Source organism: Alexandromys fortis, unplaced genomic scaffold (genome assembly GCF_014885135.2).
Source record: "Alexandromys fortis isolate MF-2015 unplaced genomic scaffold, M_Fortis_MF-2015_v1.1 scaffold_243, whole genome shotgun sequence".
Taxonomy (NCBI): domain Eukaryota; kingdom Metazoa; phylum Chordata; class Mammalia; order Rodentia; family Cricetidae; genus Alexandromys; species Alexandromys fortis.
Window position 1 is genome coordinate 1,705,840 of NW_026068121.1, and position 23,384 is coordinate 1,729,223.

Here is a 23,384-nt window from a genome sequence, read left to right on the forward strand (position 1 = left end):
GTGTGTGCATGGATGTCAGAGGACAGCTCTGGCTCTCACCACCCACCCTGGTTTTTGAGAAAGGGTCTCTCACTGCTCTTGAACTCACCTAGTAGACTAGCCTGGCCAGGGAGCCCCAGGGACCTGTGTGTCTCTACTTTCCCAGAGCTGGAATTAAACGTGGTCACCACCATGCCTGATGTGTGTGTGTGTGTGTGTGTGTGTGTGTGTGTGTTTGGAGGCCAGAGATTGGTGCCTGGTGTCCCCCATTATAGCTCCTCATCTTTTATTTTGAGACATGGTCTCTAGCTAGGCTTGAAGCTCACTGATTGACCAGACTTGCAGGTCAGTGAGCACCGAGTATCTGTCTGTCTCTGCCCCCTGCCAACACCCCCCGCCCCAGTGCTAGAGTTAGATATACGTGACTCTTCACGTGGGTGCTGGGCATTTGAACTCGGGTCTTTTAAATTTGTATGGTAAGCCTTTTTCCAACTGAACCACTCCCCAGCCCCTAGCTGGGGGTCATTGAAGGGAGACGCTTCCAGAGGCCATGCAGAAAAAAGAGATCAGGGAGGCCATGACCCCATAACTCTGAGCCCGCACCCCAATAGAGCCTTGACTTTGGGATGACCAGTCTTGACCCTGAACCCAGCTCTGACCTCACAGTGAGCTCTGATTTTGAGTTGACCCTGAACATTCGTGGTACCCCAAGTTTACCCTGAGACTGTGATTCTCGGAAAGCCCTGATGCCAGGCAGTGTGGCCCATGGGTTCCGCTCCCTCCCACACTGGCTAAGTCCAGCACAGGAAGCCTCTGTCAGCTCACAGCACCCCCCATCCTTATTCCCTTGTTGGGAGATGCTGTGCTCTGGGTGGACTGTGGTGAAAGGCATGGGAACGGAAAGCTACTCAAATGTAGATCTAGCAGTGTGCACCCGTGTGTGTATATGCACACGTGTACATGCTCACGTAGTGGCTAAAAGTCAGCACTGGGTAGCTTCCTCTATCACATTCCACCTAATTTCTAATTTAACTTATTTTAGTTTATGTATGTGTGAATTTTGCCTGCACGTATGTTCATGTGCACCTCTTTCCGGCAGTGCCTGTGGATGCCGGAAGGCGGCCTCAGACCTCTTGGAACTGGAGTCACAGATAGTTGAGTCTCTGTGTGGGTGCTGAGAATCGAACCCAAGTCCTCTACCAGAGCAGCCGGTGCCCTTAACCACAAAGCCATCTCTTCAGTTCCTCTTTTACACTTATGTATTCCTTATTGATGTGTTCTTTCCATGTGCACATGCCAGAGTGTGTCTGTGAGGGTACCGGGGACTGGACTCAGATTCCAGGTTTGGTGGCAAGCCTCTACCTGTTGAGCCATCTGGTCAGCCCCTGGGCCTCTCACTGGGACCGAGGTTTGTTCATTTTGTTAGGCTGGTCTTGGGTGAGCACCAGGGGTCAAGCTGTCTCTGCTTTCTCAGTGCTGAGCTCACAACTGCCTGCACCAACACACCCAGTTTATTTGTTTGTTTTCACTGTGGGTTGGTTCTGGGGATGGAATTTAGTTCCTGTGTTGGTATGGCAAGCACTTTACAGATGGAGTCATCTGTACTGTGGTGTGTGCCTCTCCCCTGCTGCCCTTCCCCCTCTCTGCTGCCTCCCCCCTCCCCTGTCTCCCCCCTCCCCTCCTTTCCCCTCCCCTGCCTCCCCTCCTCCCTTTCCCCCCTGCATTCAACTGGTTCCTATCATGCTCCTGTTTTCTGCCCTGCCAGGAATGTTCTCAAAGAGCTAACAACGGCCGATTCACCCTGCGGGATCTGCTCATGGTGCCCATGCAGCGTGTGCTGAAGTACCACCTCCTCCTCCAGGTGCCAGCTCAAGGCGGGGTCCCTGGCTGTGGCTGGGTGCTTTTCTAAACTCCTTTCTCTTGCTCAGTTAAAAGTGCCCGACAAAAACATCCTTAAGGGAGAAAGTGCTTAGTTGGCTCACTTTCCAGGTTATAGTCCACCATCCTGGGAAGTCAAGGCAGGAACTGGAAGCAGCTGACCATGTCCACAGTCAAGGGTGGAGCAACCAAATGCATGCTCCCTCACTTATGCTTGGCGCAATCTCTGCACCAACACCGGTCCAGGACTCAGAACCCCGGGAGTGGAGGCACTCACAAGGGACAAACCTTCCATCTATATGAAGAAAATTAAGACGGTCCCGCACAGACACGCACATAGGCCAAGCCAGTGTAGACAGTCTCTCCCTGAGACTCTTCTCAGCTGTCAACATGGCAATTAAAATGAATCATTACAGCATCCTAAGCTGTGACAGAGGATAGGGGAGATCTGACTTTGAGGGGTTAGCTTTTGGGTCATGCCCCAGTCTCTAGAAAGCCCTAGTGGGTCAGCATCAGTTTTTCTGGGGACTAGGTCCAGGCCCAGGTGACATCTAACCCCTTGGTCCACACAGGAGCTGGTGAAACACACGCAAGATGCTACAGAAAAGGAGAACCTACGACTGGCTTTGGATGCCATGAGGGTGAGGGACTGGGTGCCATTGGTTGGGTACCCAAGCTGGCAGCAACCTCTCTGTGGTGGGGGTTGATCCATGGAAGGAACTGGGCCAGGGGTGCAGGCAAGAAAGATCGTGTCCCATTCACAGGACCTGGCACAGTGTGTGAATGAGGTCAAGAGGGACAACGAGACGCTGCGGCAGATCACAAACTTCCAGCTGTCCATCGAGAACCTGGTGAGGGGCAGAGCCTGGCGGGCCAAGGGTGTGGACCCATGGGCAGGGGATGCATGCTTAAATCTCACTCTACCCACTGTGCAGGACCAGTCTCTGGCCAACTATGGCCGGCCTAAGATTGATGGCGAGCTCAAGATAGCCTCAGTGGAACGGCGCTCCAAGACGGACAGGTGAGTGGAGCAAAGTCGAACCTAGGGAGGAGCAGAGATTGTGGGCGGGTCCAGTGCTTAGGTGGAAGGTCCAGCGGCTTCAACTTGAGTCCAGGGTGAGTAAATGCTTGGGCAGGAAGTGGAACCTGATTTCTAGACAGGTGGACGAGGTCAACACAGACTTGAGGTGAGCCTGTGTAGGGCCAGGGTCTCTTATTTGTGAGAGAGGGTCTTACCATACAGCCCTGACTGGCCTTGAACTCACAGCCTCCTGAGTGCTGGAATTAAAGGCAAGAGATACCATAGTTATATGAGGCCAGGTATATAGACAGACAAGTAGGTAGGGTCAGCATGGATCTGGGGTGCAGTTTGGCTAGAGAGCATGGCTAGATGCCTAGAGAGACAGCTGAGATGAGAGTCAAGATATACCTGAAGGATTCTTGGTGGGGCCAGCTTCCTGAACAGACGAATGGGCAAAGTCCCTAGATTTGGAGAGGAGCCTGGATGAAGTGGGCGGGTGGGGCCCAATTGATAGATGGAAGGGTTGGTGGAGTCACCTTAACTAACTTGGAGCCTCGATCGATGTGCGGTTGAGAGAGGTTGGATAGGGCTGCACCAACTTGGATCACCTGGGTGAGGTTAGGACGCGCAGCTTCGCTGAGTTGGTCAAGGTCAGAGTGAGAATCCAATGCAGGATGGGAGAGGCCCCAAAGATGGGGGGCGGGGGTGGGAGAGGGAAGTTGGGAGGGGTCAGACCTGGCCCCTGACCTGGCGGCTTGCAGGTACGCCTTCTTGTTGGACAAAGCGCTGCTCATCTGTAAGCGCCGCGGGGATTCCTACGACCTCAAGGCCTCGGTGAACCTGCACAGCTTCCAAGTTCGGGATGACTCCTCTGGGGAGCGAGACAACAAAAAGGTGGGCTCTGTCACAGGCAGCTTGGCCTTGGGGTTGCCTGCATGTGGGAGAGAGAGAGAGAGAGAGAGAGAGAGAGAGAGAGAGAGAGAGAGAGAGAGAGAGAGAGAGAGAGAGAGAGAATATCTAACTATTTACTTTTTAATCTTTTCATTTAAAAGTTTTGTTTTGTGTGTTTGTTGGAGTCCAGAGGCAAGCTCAGGGACCATCCACCACCTCTTGTTTTTTTTTTTTTTTTTCCTTCACACTGGCTGACCAGGGAGACCCAGAGAGTCACTCATCTCTGCTTCCCCAGTTCTAGGATTACAAACACAAGACATCACTAGACACACACACACACACACACACACACACACACACACACACACTACTTTGAGATGGGGTTTCTCTGTGTAATAGTTATAGCTATCCTGGAACTCGCTCTCATTAGACCAGGGTGGCCTCGAACTCACAGAGATCTGCCTGCCTCTGCCTCCATAGTTCTGGAATCAAAAGCGTGCACCACCACTGTTTGGCCACTCCTGATATTTTTAATGTAAGTTCTGGGGCTTGAACTCAGGTCTCCGAGCACTTTATGGACTGAGCCACTGCCCTAGTCCAACACTGAACCCTTCAGTATCTGCATCATTCTTCTGGGTGGTAGGATTGAAGCAGGCATGGTCTTGGTGTTGCAGGCTTGTAATTTTAGCTACTTGGGAGCCTGAGACTGGAGGACCCAAGTTCAAGGCCTGCCTGGTTAACAAAGTGAGTTCAAAGTCAGCCTGGACAACTTAGTGAGCTCCTATCTCAAAAGAAAAAAAGCAAAAAAGGGTTATAGGATGTGCTCAGTGGCTGAGCGATTGTGGGAGGCCGTGAACTCGTTTCTATACTGCTAAAACAATAGTAACTACAAACTAGAAACAAAAACCTCTAAAGACAAAACAAACAACAAACACCGACAACAAAAGAAGCAATAAGCCCAGGTGTTGTCCCTCTGCCATCACAGTTACATTGTAGCAACTACGGATAAAAAGGAAACAGATTCTACAAAGAAAGTAGGACCGGTCCCACACAATGACTGGTGTTGGGAGGGAGGGAAGTGGGCTATTCAAGATTCCATTGGTCAGAGTGTGGACTTGTTTGAGTTGTATGCCAGGCTTTTTCTTTGGTGCCACCAGCCAGCTCCCAAATCGTGACACAGAGACTTATTAGTTTTGAATGCTCGGCCTTAGGTTTGTTTCTAGCTGGCTCTTTCAACGTAACCTGTTTCTCTTTATCTAGTTTTGCCTCGGGCCTTTCCCTCTTTTACTTTCTTGCTCTCTCTATTTCTGGCTGACCGGTGGCTGCTTGGCTTCTGGCCCCAAGTGTCTCCCTTGTTCTCTCTTCTCTTCTTCTCATCCCTCTTTCTCTTGAGTCTAGATTTCTCCTATTTATTCTCTTCCCCTGCCATCCCTCCATATCCTTTTTCCTGCCTAGCTATTGGTCGTTCAGCTCTTTATCAGGTGCCTTAGACAGGCAAGGTGAACCAGAGGCAACACATCTTTACATAATTAAACACACATTCTTACCTTGCTAAACAAATGCAGCAACACACCTTTACACAGTTAGGGTAATATTCTGCAGCATAAACAAATGGAACACATTTTTGCCTAGTTAAAATAATATTCCACAACAGAGTTGAAATCTCCCTCTTTGATCAGCTCTCTCTTCCTTTCCTCTCTCTCCTTCTACTTGGAGGATAAACACACAATGACTTGGTGTCTTTCTGCAGAAGGCTGTGTGTGGCTGTGGGCTTGCGGATGTGTTTGGATGGTCTGGACGGCCTGTGTGAACACACCCATGCGTATGTGCAGCAGCTAGAGCAGTTTATCACCTTGATGGATGAGGGACAGGTTGGATGTAGTCCTGCCTTCTGCAGGGGTTCAGTCTGAGATCTGTTTCTCTGCATACAGTGGAGCCACATGTTCCTTCTGATCGAGGATCAAGGCGGCCAGGGCTATGAGCTGTTCTTCAAGACGCGGGAGCTGAAGAAGAAGTGGATGGAACAGTTTGAAATGGCCATGTGAGTCTCCTTCTCCTGTTGCTTTGTTCGCTCTCCACACCACAAAATCAACAGCAACAATGAGCTAAAAACATAGGATAAAAATGAAAAACCTAGAACAATAGCGGCAACAACAAACGAAAAACAAAAGGACAAAAATAAAGAACCAAGGCCTCATCATCTTTCTACTCTGCCTTTTCCTTCTTTCTCGACTCTTTCTTCTTCCTTCCTCGGGTTCTTACTCCATGTACACACTCCACTCCCACTTTCCCATTTGTTTCTCTCTTTTTATTTCCTCCTCTTCCTCTGCCTCCTCCTCTACCTGCTCTTCATTCTATTGAGGTGAAAGTTACGTAGCAAATCCCAAACATCTTGTAGCTACAATTCTGTGGCACTTAAACACTTGTGAAATTTGTAATTATCACCTCTTAGCTCAAAACCCTTTCACCATCCTCAGAGGAGACCCTGTACCCCTTTAACCATCACTCTCCACCCTTCTCCTAGCCTTTGGTACCCGCCCACCTGCTTCCTCTCCCTGTTGATAGTCACAACACCTTGACTCACAATAGCCTGAAGGTGGATGCAACTCAAACATCCATGCACGGATGCCCAGATATACTGCCATGCCTTTATTCTGAGAATGCTCTTCATCCATGTGCAGGATGACGTATTGGTTCTTGGCTTTCAAATTCTCTTTCCAGCTCCAACATCTACCCAGAGAATGCCACAGCCAATGGGCATGACTTCCAGATGTTCTCCTTTGAGGAGACCACTTCTTGCAAGGCCTGCCAGATGTTACTCAGGTGTGTATGTGGGAGACCCTGCGCCTGGGGCTTGCTCAGACTTCCCTCTGTAGGGAGAGAGCCTTCGCTGGTCGCCTGCTTGAGAGAAGGGAAGCCCTACTGTGGTCCATTACTCCTCTTCCACCTGTCTTCCTTCTCTTCTCCCCCCTCATCCTTCTTTTGGATAGTGTCTGCCTTAGTAGCCCAGGCTAGACTTGGATGCACTATCTGCTTCATCCTTCCAATGCTGGGATGGCAGGTATCCATCACCAAGCTTGGCCTTTGCTTTCTTTCAAAGGACATATGTTGGTGGTTAGGGTACCAGTAACACCCCATGACTCCCCCTTTATCTCTCTTGCACTCCAGAGGCACATTCTACCAAGGATATCGCTGTCATAGGTGCAGGGCACCTGCACATAAGGAATGTCTGGGGAGAGTGCCTCCGTGTGGCCGCCATGGGCAAGGTATTTCTAGGCCAATGTGAGGGAGGTGGGCTACTTCTCTGTTGGGGGATTTTCTTCTGAGCTTTGTACTTTTCCCTTCCGTAGATTTCTCAGGAACTATGAAGAAGGTAAGATCCAATTTCATTCTGTACTTGGGAAATCATAGAGGCTCACGAGAGAGGAACCAGGAGACCCTAGAAATGGGCATTGCCAGCCTTGGCTGGGCAAGCACAGTGAAGCACTAAGGATTCACCTGGCTGGGAATAGGTATCTACTTCCGCCATCTCTTCCTCTAGGACAAGCTACATCGAAGGGCCCAGGACAAGAAAAGGAATGAACTGGGTGAGTGTGCAGAGTGCTATGAGGGAGCAGCTGGATGCTACTCCAGGAGTGGGAGGAGGCAGACCACATCTCAAGCTGCTCACTGGGTGAACTAGGTGGTGCTCCACCCCTGACCACGCCCCCAGCCCCTCACTGGGGGATTCCAGGCAGGGGCTCTACTTCTAGTCCGCCCTGTGTACATTGCCTAATGTGTATACTACAGTGGGATTGCTGGGGCTTGGGGTAGACACACTTGAGTAGATGCTGCTCAACTTGAGTTCTAGTTTCTCCACACCCTCATCACCACTTGGTGTTATCAATTTTCTTCAATGTAGATGCAGCTTTGAGTGCTCTATCAACCATGTTGTTCCATCTCCTTCCACCCTCCAGGCCTGCCTAAGATGGAAGTGTTTCAGGAATACTATGGGATCCCTCCCCCGCCCGGAGCTTTTGGAACTTTTTTGCGGCTCAACCCTGGAGACATTGTGGAGCTCACTAAGGCAGAGGCTGAGCACAACTGGTGGGAGGTAAGGATGGTGGCTGTAGGAGGGAGGGGCGAAGGAGGAGTGCAAGTGACGTGGAGGGCTCAGGGCTCCACGACGTCCCGTGCGACAGGGATGGCCATCTCCTGGGAGCTGGAACTCCCTGGCAGCTCTAACGGCCACCACAATGTCTTTAATTCTATGGGTTAATTTTTTTATCTTGGGGTGCTTGGGTGGATCTCAGGACCTCAAGAGTGCTAAGTAACCCCCAATCTCTCTCTCTCTCTCTCTCTCTCTCTCTCTCTCTCTCTCTCTCTCTCTCTCTCTCTCTCACACACACACACACACACACACACACTAATGAATACCTATTAATTCTGTTCATGCGTTTGTCTCCTGCTTTTCTAGGGAAGAAATACTTCTACCAATGAAGTCGGCTGGTTCCCCTGTAACAGAGTACGCCCCTATGTCCACGTGAGTGCCTCGTTCTGGATTGTGAGAGTCAAGGGTCAGGTAGAGGTCTAGCAGACAGACCCATGTAGGGAGGTCACCTTGAGATTCCCCCAGGGGTCATCCATTTATCAGTCTGTCATGCCCCTACCCATCCTGTCCATATGGCAGGTCACACCTTGCTGAACCAAGCCACCCTGGAGTCAGCATGCAATTGCTAATTGTGGAAGCTTCTTGCTTTTTCTATGAGAAAACCCACACTTTTCTTGGGGTGTTGTATGGGACAGGCAGAGACCCAGAAGGTGGGCCAGTCCCTGCCTTCTTTCCTAAGCACTGAGCCAGGTCCTGTGAAGTCATATGACCTCCTTCTTCCTGGTCATGCTCCTGATGGGCAGATCTGTCATTTCCTCTTCAGCGGTTCCCTGTTCATTATTAATTTTTTCCCCAAAAATTACAGTTTAAAAAATCAATTCTTGGAGCATTTCATACATATGTACAATATGTTTTGATCATATTCAGCCACCATTTATCTCCCTAATTCCTCTCAGATCCACTCATCCCTACCAACTTTGTTTCCTCTTTTGTTCTTTCTTTCTTTCTTTCTTCCTTCCTTCCTTCCTTCCTTCCTTCCTTCCTTCCTTCCTTCCTTCCTTCCTTCTTTCCTTTCTTTTTTAAAAAATAATTCTGAGTTATCCAGGCATGGTGGCACATGCCTTTAATCCTAATACTCGGGAGGTAGAGGTAGGTGAATCTCTGTAAGTTCAAGGACAATCTGGTCTACAAAGTGAGTTCCAGGTTAGCCAGAGCTAGATCTGTGTCTCTACACCCGCCATGCTAGGCATGCATCCGTACACCTGCCATGCTAGACCTGCGTCCGTATACCTGCCATGCTAGGCATGCATCTATACACCCGCCATGCTAGACCTGCGTCCGTACACCCGCCATGCTAGACCTGCGTCCATACACCTGCCATGCTAGGCATGTATCTGTACACCCGCCATGTTAGGCATGCATCTATACACCTGCCATGCTATGCATCTCTCATATCATGTAGACTTTTGTCTATCATTGAAGGAAATGAATACCATGCCTGGTGTCCTAGTTTTATTTCTGTTGCTGTGATAAAACACCATGACAGAAAGCCACGTGGGGAAGAAGTCAGCTTATGATTCCAGGTTACAGCCCATCATTGTAGGGAAGTCAAGGCAGGAACTTCAAATGCTACTCACATCACACTGACAGTCAAGATCAGAGAGAAATGGCTGTGTACTCGGCTCAGTTTATCCTCCGTATACAGTTCAGGATCCCTGTCCTAGGGAATGATCCGCCCATGGTGGGCTGGGCTTCCTACATCAGTTAACACAATGAAGAAAATCTCCCACAGACACATCCGCGGGAAGCTTGATTTACCGTCTCTCCTTGAGACTGTCTTCTCAGGTGATTCTAGGTTAGGTCATGCTGGAAAAGTACCCATCACATTTGATGTGAGGTTAATGAATGTGTATTATATGTGGTATCTAAATACGAGGGAAGCCAATTGTGTCCTAGGGTTGTTTCCCCATGAATAGCACAGTTCCTGGAACATGGCACCCATTCAGCAGATGCTAGTGGAGTGGATGTGAGTGGGTGTCCCTGAAGTCTTCCAGGTAAGGGCTTCTTCCCTGAGTCTGGGTTTTTGTCTGTGTTCCCAGGGCCCTCCTCAGGACCTATCTGTGCATCTCTGGTAAGTACAATCACATTTTCTTATTTTAAAATGGGGTTTTGTGTATGTGTTTGGGGGGTGTCAAGGGAGAACTAAGGCTGAATGTGGAGGCTTTCAGAACAATTGTTAATTTATTATTTGGATTCCAAGCACTTCTGAGTTTACCTTGAGCTAAGGGCTGCTGGGGAGTGACAGGGGGAAGGAAGGTGACTCTGGGCCATTACAAAAGTCACAGTGACGGTCAGATGGTGGTGGTGATGATGGTGGTGATAGTGATGATGATGGACATGATGATGGTGGTGATGCTGGTGATGGTGAGGGTGATGATGGTGGTGGTGATGATGATGATGGACATGATGATGGTGGTGATGGTGATGCTGGTGATGGTAAGGGTGATGAAGAGGTGATGGTGGTGATAATGATGGTGATGATGATGGTAGTGATGTTGAGGGTATGATGAGGGTGATTGTGAGGGTGATGATGGTGGTGGTGATGATGGTAGTGATAGTGATGATGGTGGTGATGGTAATAGTGGTGGTGATGATGGTGGTGATGGTGATGGTAAGGGAGATGAAGGGGTGATGGTGGTGATAATGATGGTGATGATGATAGTAGTGATGATGAGGGTGATGATGGGGATGATGGGGTGGTGGTGATGATGATGGTGTTGCTGGTCATGTTGATGGTGGTGATGGTGGAGAGGAGAGTGTGACTGTGGTGCATGTGATAGTGGTGATAGTAGCTGTGGTGAGAGGGACAGAGACAGTGAGAGTAGTGATGACAGTGATAGTGGTGGCGGTGATGACGATGGTGGTTATATAGAAATAGGTTACATTATGTATACCCACAATATATAAAAATGTAGTTATATATAATTATACATTACATGTAATTGTATTATTCATGCTACATATATAGTCATAATACACTTTACATATAGTTACACATATAAATATGGATGCTTCAGCATGTAGTGTATAAGGAGACAGACATTGCGGGGTGAAACAGCTCAGTGGATAAAGCTGCTAAGCTGGGGGACCTGAGTTCAGGGAGCAAAACAAGCCTTTGCGTCCCTGGTGAGAGGAGAGGACTGGTGCCAAGCTCCATAGGCAACACAACAGCCATAAAGACATTGAAAGGACACAGGTCATCACATCATGCTATAGTTATATTTGCATTGGTATTTGGTATTTTTCAGTGCATTCAGAATAGACTGTAGTCTTCACCTCTGGTTCCAGAACCTTCTAGCACGTCTCCAATCCCATTCCTACAGGCAAATTTCTCCTGACTAGCCCCAGCATCCACGAGTCTGTTTGCTCTCTGAACTCTCCTGCTGTGGGCATTTCCCACATGGAGTCCCATGCTGTGTGGCCTTTGGTGTCTGGTTCTTACACTGAGTGTGGTGTAGGTCACACTGTGGCCCTGGTTTCATTCCTTTTTCAGTTGACTTTTTTTGTTTTTTAAAACATTGCATTAAATACTATTAATTTATTTTTGGGTTTCCCTTTACTTAAATATTCTTTTTACACTTATTGTGCATGTGTTTATGTATGTGTGCATGTACATGTATGTGTGCATTTGTGTGTGTGTATGTATGTCTGTGTGTGTGTGTGTGTGTGTGTGCAGGTCAGAAGATGTGTGTATGTGTGTGTTTGTGTGTGTGCAGGAGTTGGTTTTCTTTTCATTCAGTGAATTCTCTGGATTGAACTCAAGTCCCGAGGCTTGGCAGCTCCTTTACCTCTGAGCCCTCTTGACGGCCTTTCTCTTAACCTTTGCATATGAGGCTGACACCCCACTCGGTTTCTACCCTGGTGCTCACAGAAATGAATGTATAGTGTGAGCTTGGGAAAATGCCCATCAAAGCAAACAGGGACCCTCAAAAACCTGAACTGCACGCCAGTCCTTCACCCCTTGGTATGACTGACTCAGGTCTGTCCCTGTAGGTATGCGGGTCCCATGGAACGAGCAGGAGCCGAGAACATCCTCATCAACCGCTCTGATGGGACCTACCTGGTGCGGCAGAGGGTGAAAGATACAGCGGAATTCGCCATCAGCATTAAGTAATTTCTCCCTCTCTGACTATGCCTCCTCTGACCTGGGTGGGCTCCTCCCTTTCTGACCACGCCTCCTCTGACCTGGGCTCCTCCCTCTCTGACCACGCCTCCTCTGACCTGGGCTTGCCAAGGATGTCTAGGCTTTTACCTCATGCAAGTGTATCTGTCTACGTGCACCTTTTATTGAACTACTGCATTCTACAGATTTTTCTCCCCCTTACCTTGTCCCCTCTTCTTTTCCCCTCCCCTTGCATTTTTTTTTTTTTTTGCTTCTCCTCTTATTTGAGGCCAACACTTTTAGCTTTGATGTGTGTGTTAGCTGTGGTATTTGTCTTCCTGTGTCTGGGTTATTACGCTTCAGAACATCCCCCACTTCCTCTGTGTTGTAAAGGACAGGATATCATCCTTTCCATGGCTCGATTAATTCCACTTTATGTGTCTGTCATAGTTGCTTCATCTACAGACTCCTTAGTTGATTCTGTGTCCTGGGTGTTGTTGGCAGTTCTGCAACCAACACAGGCATGTTGGTATCACACGGACATGCTGACCGCTTGTCCTTGGCATATGAAACCTAGCTGCTTAGGTCTCATGGACTCCATGCTTCACTGACTTGTGTCCCACCATTGAACTGTGACTTTTCCTTGCATTATTTATTGTGGATATGTATGTGGGCATTTACCCATGTGTCCATATGTGGAGGCCGTAGGCTGAGGTCAGGTGTTCTTAAGAAATTAAAAAGTGCATTTATCTATTTGTGTTGTGTGAGGGCGTGTCTGCCATGGCCTGCACATGGTGGTCTTTGACAGTTTGCAGGGTCAGGTCTCTCCTTCCACCACGCAGGTCTCAGGGATTGTGCTCCTGTTGCTAGTCTTGTGGAAACCCTTTATGCATTGACCATCAATAGCCCTTGCTTGAAGTGTCCCCCGCCCTGCCCCCGAGACAGGGTTTCTCTGTACAGCACTGACTGTCCTGGAACTCACTGACTCTGTAGACCAGGCTGGCCTTGAGCTCAGGGATCCACCTGCCTCCTGAGTGCTGGGATTAGTCGTGTGCCACCGCCATGCCCAGCGTCTCTTTCCATTTTTGTTGTTCTGTAATTCACCACGATAACAAAGTCCCTTTTCTTCCCATCCTTCCTATTCTGCCATCTTTTGTGGGGAGGCATGGTGGCAGGGACACGGGGCCATGGGGAAGGCCACCCACACAGGCCAACCTGGTGAGAGCATTCTCTCAACTGGCGATCCCTCTTTCAAAATGACTCTAGTGTGTGCCAAGTTGATGTAAAAGTAGCCAGCGCAGAGATGAGTGCTGGGCTCACTTTCTCTTTTCTTGTTTGGTTCAGAACTTCAGTCCCTGGGATGTTGCCACCCACATTCAGGGTGGGGCTGGCCCTGTCAATTAACTCCCTCACAGACATGCCCAGAGGCAGTCTATGGTGGTTCTGGGTCCTGTCAGGTTGACACTCAGGATGAGCTACCTCAGGGAGAAAACAAAGGACAAACAATAAACAGAAAAGATGAAGAACAGAAGGCTTAAAGTAGCAGAGACCCAGAAGGGGTGGATTGCACTGTTCCCGTCTCTAGATGTCAAGGTTCCCCTTCCTCTAAGGAGTCCATCCTTGGGGCTTCTAGCCTGGGCAGAGGCATGGGAGAGATCCTCAGACTCAGAACTCAGCCATCTGATTTTCCCTCTCCCTTGCTCCAGGTATAACATCGAGGTCAAACATATTAAAATCATGACGTCAGAGGGGCTGTACCGGATCACGGAGAAGAAGGCTTTCCGGGGTCTTCTGGTAAGGGCCACTGCCCCCACCCCCACAGAAGCCATTCAGAGTGCGTGAGGCGCTTGTCTGCCCCTGTGTCTCAGGGTCTTCACTTTGTAGTTAGAAAAGCCCTTCCCAGGGAACCACCGACCATGAACTCATCCCCGTAAGGACCCACAATGTGGAACAGATAGGACAGGATAGTGTCAGGTGCTCACAGTGGAATTTGTTGATGTCCGACAGACTGAGCTGGGGAGAAGGTTTATGGATAAAGTGTCTGAGAGCCTGAGTTGAATCCCCAGAACCCATGTAAAAGCCCGGTATGGCGGTGCTTGCCTGTAACCCCAGCTCTGGGGAGTTGGAGACAGACAAGAGGATACCCAGGGCTTGCTGCTGAGATTGGTAGGCAACCAGGAAGCTCCAGGCTCCGTGAGAGGCCCTGTCTGAACATAAACAGTCTCCGAGTGTGATAGGGGTGGACACCTGAAGTCCACCTCTGGTCTCCACATGCGTGTCCATACCTACACACAGATGTGTGCAAACTCACCCCGCCTCCAGTCAGCCCACCCTCTGCCTTCCTGTCCCACAGGCTACCAGAGCCCCATATGGTTACAGGTCTCCAAACTGGCCCCATATGACCGGAGCGACTGCCTGTCTTGTTGAGAATTTATGAGCTGGTGGTTGGTGTACTGTTAATTCTTTTTATCTCCCTCAAGGCATTTAAAACTGATTGGTTTGTGTAAGTCACGTGGGCCTGACCCATGATCAGTAAACCTCTGAAAAAACTGAGGACATGGACAGAAAATTCACAATTAAAAAATTACATTTTATTTATTTACTATTTTGTGTGTGTGTGTGTGTGTGTGTGTGTGTGTGTGTGTGTGTGCACACTGAACCTGTGAGGGTCAGAGGATTCTGTTGAATCAGGTCTATCTGCCATCACATGGATTCTGGAGCATGGGGATGGAACATGACCCACTGAGCCATCTCACTGTCCCTGCGCACCATTTTTTTTTTTTAAATGATACTGGCATTTTTTAGCCTGGAGTTCTTGAATGGGACACTGGGTGTTTGTGGAGCACCCTTGAATTCGGGCCCTGCTGATTCTTTGTCATCAATATGAGCCATTTGTGGGAGAAATACCCATAAATCCAACAAACCAGGAAGCCGAAATCAAATCTAAAGTCTTTTGTGGAGGTCAGATCTGAGCTATGAATCTCAGCGGCCACTCATGATTAGTGTCTCTGGTTCTAAAATGAGAGCATGCCGGCAGGATGACTCCGTGGGTAAAGGGAACACACGTGGTGGAACGGGAGAGCTGAGTCCTGCAAGTTGACCTCCGACCTTCATATGCTCTCTGTAAACCCCCTCCCAGCATGCTCAACACTCAGGGTTCCCCGGAAGCCTTTACACTGGCTGGTGCCTACGTGATTATTAGTTTTACAGGCCTGGGCACTGACGGGAGGCCTTGATTTTGATGAACCTATTTGTTAAACTTGGCAGGAAGTAAAATGAACTGGCTGCTTGGAGAAGCGGCCTTAGCCTGAGATGGTCTACTGTTTACTCTGTTCACTGCTGTGACCAAACACCTGGCGAAGAGGGATGGACAGGTTCTACCGGCTCAGGAAGGCTAGGGACTGTCCTGGAAGGAGGCCTCGTCACACTGTGTCCTTAGAGAGCCCAGGGAGATGGATTTTGATGCCCAGCTTGCTTTCTCCTTTTCATTCTCCCTGGGGTGGCAGCCATGGTAGTGCCACCCACATTCAGGTGGCTCTTCCCACCTCATCTAACTCAGTGCAGCTAGGCCCAGAGGTTTGCCTCTTGGGTGAGTCTAGGTCCTTCAAAGTGACTGTCGATATGACCCATCGCAGGGCCCCTTCTGCAGATCATCCTTGCTGTTGCAGTAGAGGAAGGCGTTTCCCATCACAGGGAGCTGATTGGAGTGCGGACAAGAGCTACGCTGTGCTCTGCTGTGGGCTGGCCAGCAGGATAGCCACTGTTCTGTGTTATTTTCCCAGGAACTGGTGGAGTTTTATCAGCAGAATTCTCTCAAAGATTGCTTCAAGTCGCTGGATACCACCTTGCAGTTCCCTTACAAGGAGCCTGAGAGGAGAGCCATCAGCAAACCGCCAGGTGGGAGGATGCCCCAGGCTGGAGGATTGCACAGCACCTTCTCAGGGTTCCAGGGCCGGCCTACTCCCTCTTTTGGTTTTAGTAACTATTTTTCAAATGCTTATTTACGTAACTTTGTGTGATGTTGGAGGTTTCTCCTTTTATTTGTTAAAAGATTCGTTTCTATGCGTGTCATGTATGTTGCAGAGCAGGTGTTGGGTTCACGCGCGTCCGTGGGAAGAAGAGTGAGTTTAGCCTTTCGTGACTGCAGGGGATTCAGCCTCTCAGGACGGAAGCACTTTCCCTTGGCTCAGGCATTTTTATGTTGCCCCATATTTACAGTCTACCTGGTTGATCTCCATATGTTCAGAGCAATCTGAATGACGTTTCCAAAAATACAATGACAAGCGCAAATTCTTGGTTCATGGGGTATCCCAGTTTTCTGTTTTCCACAAACCAAGCTTGCATAGGCTTTGTATTCTCGACAAACTATCAGATAGGATTCACATAAGGTGACAAGAGGTATCTGCTAAACAAAAGATGGATTAGGGCCAGGTACTGGCACTCCAGAGCTAGATGAGGAGTAGCCCAGTGGGGATTGCTGCTGGGTACTAACACTCTGGTACCAGGCAAGGTGTAGTCCAGTTGGAATGCTGCCCTCTGTGTGTGTGTGTGTGTGCGTGCGTGTGCCACATGAGTACTGCCTTAGTGAGGTTTCTATTGCTGTGAATAGACACTATGACCACCTCAACTCTTAGAAAGGAAAGCATTTCATTGGGGTGGCTGTCTTACAGTTTCAGAGGTTCAGCCCATTATGGTGGGGAGCACGGTGGCATGTAGGCAGACATGGTGCTGGCTATGTCTTGATCATAAAGCAACAAGACATGGACAGAGGCACTGAGCATGGCTTGGGGGACGTGTGAGACCTCTAAGGCCACCTGCACAGTGACATACTCCTCCAACAAAGCCACACCTCTTACTAGTGCCCTCCACTGTGAGCCTGTGGGGGCCAGCCACATGCAGACTAACACAACAGCTCTGTAGTGTAGATGGCCTTGTATCCCCTGGAGCTCGAGTTACAGGTGGCTGTGAGCTGTCCAGCTTGGGTGCTGGGAACTGAACTCAGGCCCTTTGGAAGAGTAGCAAGTGTTCTTAATCACTGAGCCATCTCTCCAGCCCCTGTTTTTAATTTTTAATCATGTGTATACATGTGTGTCTGTGTATGGCTCTGTGAACTTGAGTGCAGTGTCTACAGAATCCGGAAGAGAGTGCTGGATTTCCAGGAACTGGAGTTACAGGTGGTATTGGGTACTGGGAGTTGAATCCCTGATCCACCTCTCCAGCCACTCTTAATTACTTTTTAAAATATAGTCAACTCTCTCTGTGTATCTGGGCTTAAATATGAAGGTTAAGGACTCAGATGTGCAGAAATCGACTGTACATAAAACACTATTAAAATGATTTTAAACCTGGTCTCACCAGGTATGATGGTCTTCTTTTTTCTTTTATGCCCTGGCAATACTGAAGCATGCATTGGCAGCCCATATACGGTGGTTCTGTTGAACTTATCCATAGTGGGTTTCATGGTCTAAGTTGGTGAGGACGACTGACCAGGACTCTTCCTCAAGAGGGCATCAGATCTCATTACAGATGGTTGTGAGTCACAATGTGGTTGCTGGGAATTGAACTCAGGACCTTTGGAAGAGTAGGCAGCACTCTTAACCACTGAGCCATCTCTCCAGTGTTTTATGTGCTTGCTCACATGTGCTCTGCTCACTTTCTCCACTCTTATTCTGCCTAAGACCCCTCCCCACACGCACTCTGCCTAGGGAATGGTGCCACTCATGGTGGGCTGGATCTTCCTCATTAATTCACTTTATTAAGACAACCCCATGGACACGCCCACAGGCCAACACAATGCAGACATCCCTCTCAGAGACTCTCTTCTCAGGTTATCACAAAAGCTCTTCATCTAGGTGACACCATCCGGAGAGCATGTTTGTTCTCTGCACTGTCCCAAGATGATGCCTGGTGTTTATCTCAGATGCTTAGGCGTCTCATTTTCTCTTCACAGCTGGAAGCACCAAATATTTTGGCACCGCCAAAGCCCGCTATGACTTCTGTGCCCGGGACCGATCAGAACTGTCACTTAAGGAGGGTGATATCATCAAGATCCTCAACAAGAAGGGACAGCAAGGCTGGTGGCGTGGGGAGATCTATGGCCGGGTGAGGCAGGAGGGAGATGGTTGACTAGGTGGGGTATGTGGTGTGTGGCTTGGCTGTGGGGAATAAAGTATGGCTCCCATGCTCACCCCTAGTCAGGGGACCAAAAGGACACTGAGATTTAGCATATTTTCCCTGCCCACATTTATTTATTGAGAAATTACTATGAACTAGAGATTTTGCATTGTCCAATTGCTATCTTTACGAAACAAAGTTTATGAGATCATGTGGACCTCTAACCAGACAGTCTCACCAGAAAGTGGGCAGGATGGTGACAGGAAATAGGACCTGAGGGAGCTCCTCACCCACCCTTCTAGACAATAGGGTGATGAGAGGCTAGGTGGATAAGGAATGAAAAGGTTAAATGGATAGAATGACAGTCAGCAGGTCGGAGAGGTTCTCAGCTGGTAAAGTGCTTGCATTACAAATTTAAAGACCGAGTTCAATCCCCCAGAACCCATCATCCATTAATTCATCCATTGCTCAGAACCCACCCATCCATCCACCCACTCATCAACCCACTCACTCATTCACCCATGCATCCATTGGCCTACTCATCCATCCATCCATCCATCCATCTATCCATCCATCCATCCATCCATCCATCCATCCATCCATCCATCCACCCATCCATCCATCCATCCATCCATCCACCCATCCACCCACCCACCCATTCACTCATGCATCCATCTATTAGCCTACTCATTTGTCTGTCCATCCATCCATCCATCCATCCATCCATCCACCCACCCACCCACTCACTCACCCATGTCTACACCCATCTGCTGACCTGTCCTCCCCTTCCATCTTCCACCCACCCATCATTCACATAAAAGGAAAAATGAGTATGTTGACATCCTCATGTAATCTTGGTACTGAGAAAGCAAAGATAGACAAGATAACGGGTTCACCGTACAGCCAGACTCATTTAATTGGTGAGTTCCAGGCTAATTCTTATTATCTCTTGATCTTGTCTCAGGAAACAAGGTGGCAAGTACCCAAGGAATGAAACCCCATATTGACCTTTAGCCTACACACACACACACACACACACACACACACACACACACACAAACACATGCACACATGCACACACATCTAAGCAGATGTCTTAGTCAGGGTCATTACTGCTGTGATGAAACACCATGATCAAAAATAAGCTGAAGAAGAAAGGGGTTTATTTCACTCACAGGTGGATATAACAGCTCGTCATCAAAAGCAGTGAGGGCAGGACCCTAGAGGCAAAACCTGCTGCTGAGGCCATGGAGGGTACTGCTTACTGGCTTGCTCAGCCTGCTTTCTTACAGAACTTAGGATCACCAACTCAGGGATGGCACCTTCCAGCTAGAACTTACAGTGGCATTTTCTCAGTTGAGGCACCTCCTTTCAGAAAGCTTGTGCTTGTATCAAGTTGACATAAAATTAGCCAGGACAGTAAGGTTGGGGAAAATACAGAAGACAAATTCCCCAGTGGACGCCAAGGCCCTGGAGTGAGAGGGCGATCGACAAATGCAGGAGATGCAAAGGAGGGCCGTCTCACTGCTGTGTCTCATGACTCGGCACACAGTAGGTGTGGAACACCAACTATCGAATGCATGGAGAGGGACTTGGCGCACAGTAGGTGCGGAACACCAACTATCGAATGCATGGAGAGGGACTTGGCGCACAGTAGGTGCGGAACACCAACTATCGAATGCATGGAGAGGCAGACTTGGGGTGAACCGTAGTGCTCTTTGCTCACTCTGGTTCTAATTAGGAGAAACATGTTCTTGAAGGTGCTTCAGGCCAGCTTGCTTTGGCTGAGCTTCTACTTTGTACTGTGTGGATGGAAACCCTTCTCTACGTCATCCTCTGATGAATTTGAGTATCTGGCATTCTTTCTTGCTTGAAAGGTTTCTCAATATTTGTTGAATGAAGATAAGGATACTGGCTAGAACTTCTGTTCTACTGGGGGAAATGTTGGGGTCCAGCCTCGACTGGGTTTGCACGTTCCAGGGTAGAAATGTTAGGATTAGAAATATTAGATAGAAGAAGCAGAGATATGAAAGGAAAGGAATGGAGATGCAAAATAGAACTGGGAGGGCGATCAAGTGAATGCTGAATTTGCCCACATTTATTTTCTATATGCGTATAAACACCAATCAAAAAGATGGAGAAGTAAGCAAAAGGGTGCTTTACCATTATACAAAGAGCAAACAGAGCAATTACCTGCTTCGATACCTGAAATATCAAGCATCGGTATCCCAACTTAAGCATTCTGTTGTTTAGGCAGGACAGGAAGTGACTATATCTTAGACAAAGCATCCTGTCTGCAGCAACTCCGAGTCAAACCTCCTGTCATAGCCTTGAAGGAGCAGGAATAGGCTTGAATCTCTGACCTTTGGTCAAGGTGGAATGGAACCACCTCTGTAGGTCATCTCAATGCCCAAAACACCAATTAACCACACCCTAGGTCAAGATATCTTGTTTGTAGCCACACCTTAAGTCAGACTTCTTGTCAACAACCTTAAAAGAGCAAGAGTAGGCTTAAACTCTTCTTCAGTCAAGATGGAGCAGACTCAGTTCTGTGGGCTCTTACAGGGAAACTGGTCACAAAGCTCCCATGATTTAGAGAAATACTTAGACTTGATAAAAATATTTGTTGTCACATTTAGTGAGTTACTGTAGACAGTTAGGGGTTGAAAGTGCCCTTTAGAGTATTTAAGAAGGTCTGGGAGCTGACAGGACTCATCCAAGCATCTGTTTGCAAGTCACCCATCTCTGTGCAACCATTCTCTCTGTTTATCTGTCTGTCTCTTCACCCACCCATCCTCCCGTCTATGTGTTCATCAAGCTATCATCCATCCACAATCCATCCATTTGTCCACTCATTCATTAATTATCTTTCCATTTGTCCATCTATCACCCCACCCACCCACCAACTCATCCACCAGTCCATCCATCCATCCATCCATCCACCAATTCATCCATCCATCCATTCACCCATCCATCATCCATCCATCCATCCATCCATCCATCCATCCATCCATCCATCCATCCATCCATCCATCATTCACCCACTCACCCATCTATCCATCTGTCTTCTCAACATTACAAGAAATATCAATAAAGTGTTTACTGAGCACTGGAGCCTGTTCTAGGCTCTTGGGAGTCTGGTGAGTAGGAGACAAAACCCTCCACCCTTGTCAACCTTATATTGTGATGGGGGAGGGGAGTTGGCTTATCAATTAATCCTGTCAATAAGCAGAATATGTAATCATTCATGATTACATCTTGATTACATAATGCTGATGGGTTCTCTGGAGAACTATCAAGGAAAGGGTGGTAGTTGTGTGTGGAGTGGGTGGGGCTTACTATGTTTGGCAGGGTAACTGGAAAGATTTACTGACACTTGAACAGAGACTTGAAAGGCGGAGGGCCATCCTCAGGCATGTACGGTGGAATATCAACAGATGTGAGGGTCCCAAGGCAGGAGGGCTCTAGTCTACTGTGATGAGGACTGAAGATGACTAGTTTTCCTCATGGGGTTCTCTTCTCCCTTCAGATTGGCTGGTTCCCTGCCAACTATGTGGAGGAAGACTATTCTGAATACTGCTGAGCCTGGTGCCCTGCAGGACAGAGAGAGAGGCAGATGTATGCTGAACCCAGGACGCCGGCGAGGTCGAGGGGCCATGAACAGTCCTCGGTGGCAGAGCTTCTGGATGGAGAGCAGACAGCCAGTGGTCAGCTGGCAGGCTTCCCAGGATGAAGGATGGTTAATTTATAACACACTGTCTCAAAGGTCCCAAGGAAGATGGGGCTTGAGGCAACTGCTTCTAATAAAATGAGAAGAGCAGGCATTGGTGTGCTCCAGACCATCTCTAAGGGGAGCCACGGGGTGGGTGCTCATTGACAACAGTTCACTCTGCAGCAATGTCACCTTTCTCAGCCTTTTACAGTTAGGTTGAGAGGGACCTGGGATTCCTACCTAGCAGGAGAGAGTGCTGTGCTTACAAGGCTGGGATTACAGAGATCAAGTCTACATCTCTCCCTCCCTTCTTTTCTGTCCTCTGTGCTGAAGATGGACATCTTGGCCCTAGCGTTGTAGGCAGACACACTACTTCTGAGCTCCTCAATGGGGATTCTAGGTGGGATTCCACCCTGACCATGCCTCTGGCCTTCACTGGGGGATTCTAGGTGGGGCTCCACCCTGACCACACCATTGCCCCTCACTGAGGTATTCTAAGTGGGGCTGCACCCATGACCATGCCTCTGACCCTCACTGGGGGATTCTAGGTGGGGCTCCACCCTGCCCCTGCCCCTGGCCCTCACTGGGGATTCTAGGTGGGGCTGTACCCCTGACCACTCCCTTGGCCCCCTCACTGGGGGATTCTAGGTGGTGCTGCACCCCTGACCACGCCCCTGGCCCCCATTAGGGAATTCTAGGAGGGAGCTCCACTGCTGTGCCACAACCCTAGTCATTTTTAGTCACTTTAAAGTCTTTGAGACAGGTTCTTGCTCTGTAGCATAGACTGGTCTTGAACTCATTCTAGACCAGGTTGACCTTCAACTTGTCATCCTCCTGCCACAGCTTTTTGAACTGCTTAAATAACAGACTTTTTTTTTTTTTAAATATCATTCCTTTTTTGTTTTACCTCCCAATCCCAATTCCCCCTCGCTCCCCTCCTCCCACTCCCCCAACACCTTCGCACTGCACCACCACCCACTCCTCCCATGGGGAGTCAACAAAGTCAGTCACATCATGTTGAGGCAGGACCAAGGCCCTCCCCTGTTGTAGAAGACAGCTTGTTTGTTCCCGGCTTCCCAGACTTCTGAAATAAGTAAACAGAAACTGTATTAATTCAATCACTGCTTGGCCCATTAGCTCTAGCTTCTTATTAGCTAGCTCTTCCATCTTAATTTAACCCATTTCTGTTAATCTATGTATTACCATGTGGCTGTGGCTTACTGGCAAGGTTCTGGCATGTTTGTTCCTGGTGGTAGCTACATGGCATCTCTCTGATTCCACCTTCTTTCTCCCAGCATTCAGTTTCATTTTCCCCACCTAGCTCTATTCTACCCTATCACAGGCCAAGGCAGATTCTTTATTCATTAGCCAATAAAAGCAACACATATACAGAAGGACCTCCCATACCATTTCCTTTTTTATGTTTAAATAAAAAAGGTTTTAAATTTAGCATAGTAAAATTACATATAACAAAACTGGTATCAAGCAAGAATTGCAGTTAAAATATTTATATCTACTTTATCTTCTATCATAACTA

The 23,384-nt window shown here is 48.6% G+C and overlaps 1 protein-coding gene across 1 annotated transcript in view; it reads left to right on the forward strand.

Annotated features, from left to right (window-relative positions):
• Vav1 (vav guanine nucleotide exchange factor 1) overlaps positions 1 to 21,959 on the forward strand; it is a 43,315-nt gene extending 21,356 nt beyond the window's left edge. Inside the window, exons 10-27 of the mRNA XM_050125296.1 lie at positions 1,745 to 1,840; positions 2,430 to 2,498; positions 2,622 to 2,708; positions 2,793 to 2,878; positions 3,640 to 3,772; positions 5,701 to 5,810; positions 6,491 to 6,592; positions 6,938 to 7,035; positions 7,120 to 7,142; positions 7,311 to 7,356; positions 7,726 to 7,862; positions 8,226 to 8,291; positions 9,959 to 9,990; positions 11,913 to 12,029; positions 13,728 to 13,815; positions 15,804 to 15,918; positions 17,972 to 18,123; positions 21,665 to 21,959. Coding sequence (XP_049981253.1) covers positions 1,745 to 1,840; positions 2,430 to 2,498; positions 2,622 to 2,708; positions 2,793 to 2,878; positions 3,640 to 3,772; positions 5,701 to 5,810; positions 6,491 to 6,592; positions 6,938 to 7,035; positions 7,120 to 7,142; positions 7,311 to 7,356; positions 7,726 to 7,862; positions 8,226 to 8,291; positions 9,959 to 9,990; positions 11,913 to 12,029; positions 13,728 to 13,815; positions 15,804 to 15,918; positions 17,972 to 18,123; positions 21,665 to 21,718 — 1,611 coding nt within the window. The 3' untranslated portion in view covers positions 21,719 to 21,959. The remainder of the gene's footprint in view (positions 1 to 1,744; positions 1,841 to 2,429; positions 2,499 to 2,621; positions 2,709 to 2,792; positions 2,879 to 3,639; positions 3,773 to 5,700; positions 5,811 to 6,490; positions 6,593 to 6,937; positions 7,036 to 7,119; positions 7,143 to 7,310; positions 7,357 to 7,725; positions 7,863 to 8,225; positions 8,292 to 9,958; positions 9,991 to 11,912; positions 12,030 to 13,727; positions 13,816 to 15,803; positions 15,919 to 17,971; positions 18,124 to 21,664) is intronic.
• Positions 21,960 to 23,384: the final 1,425 nt, after the last annotated feature.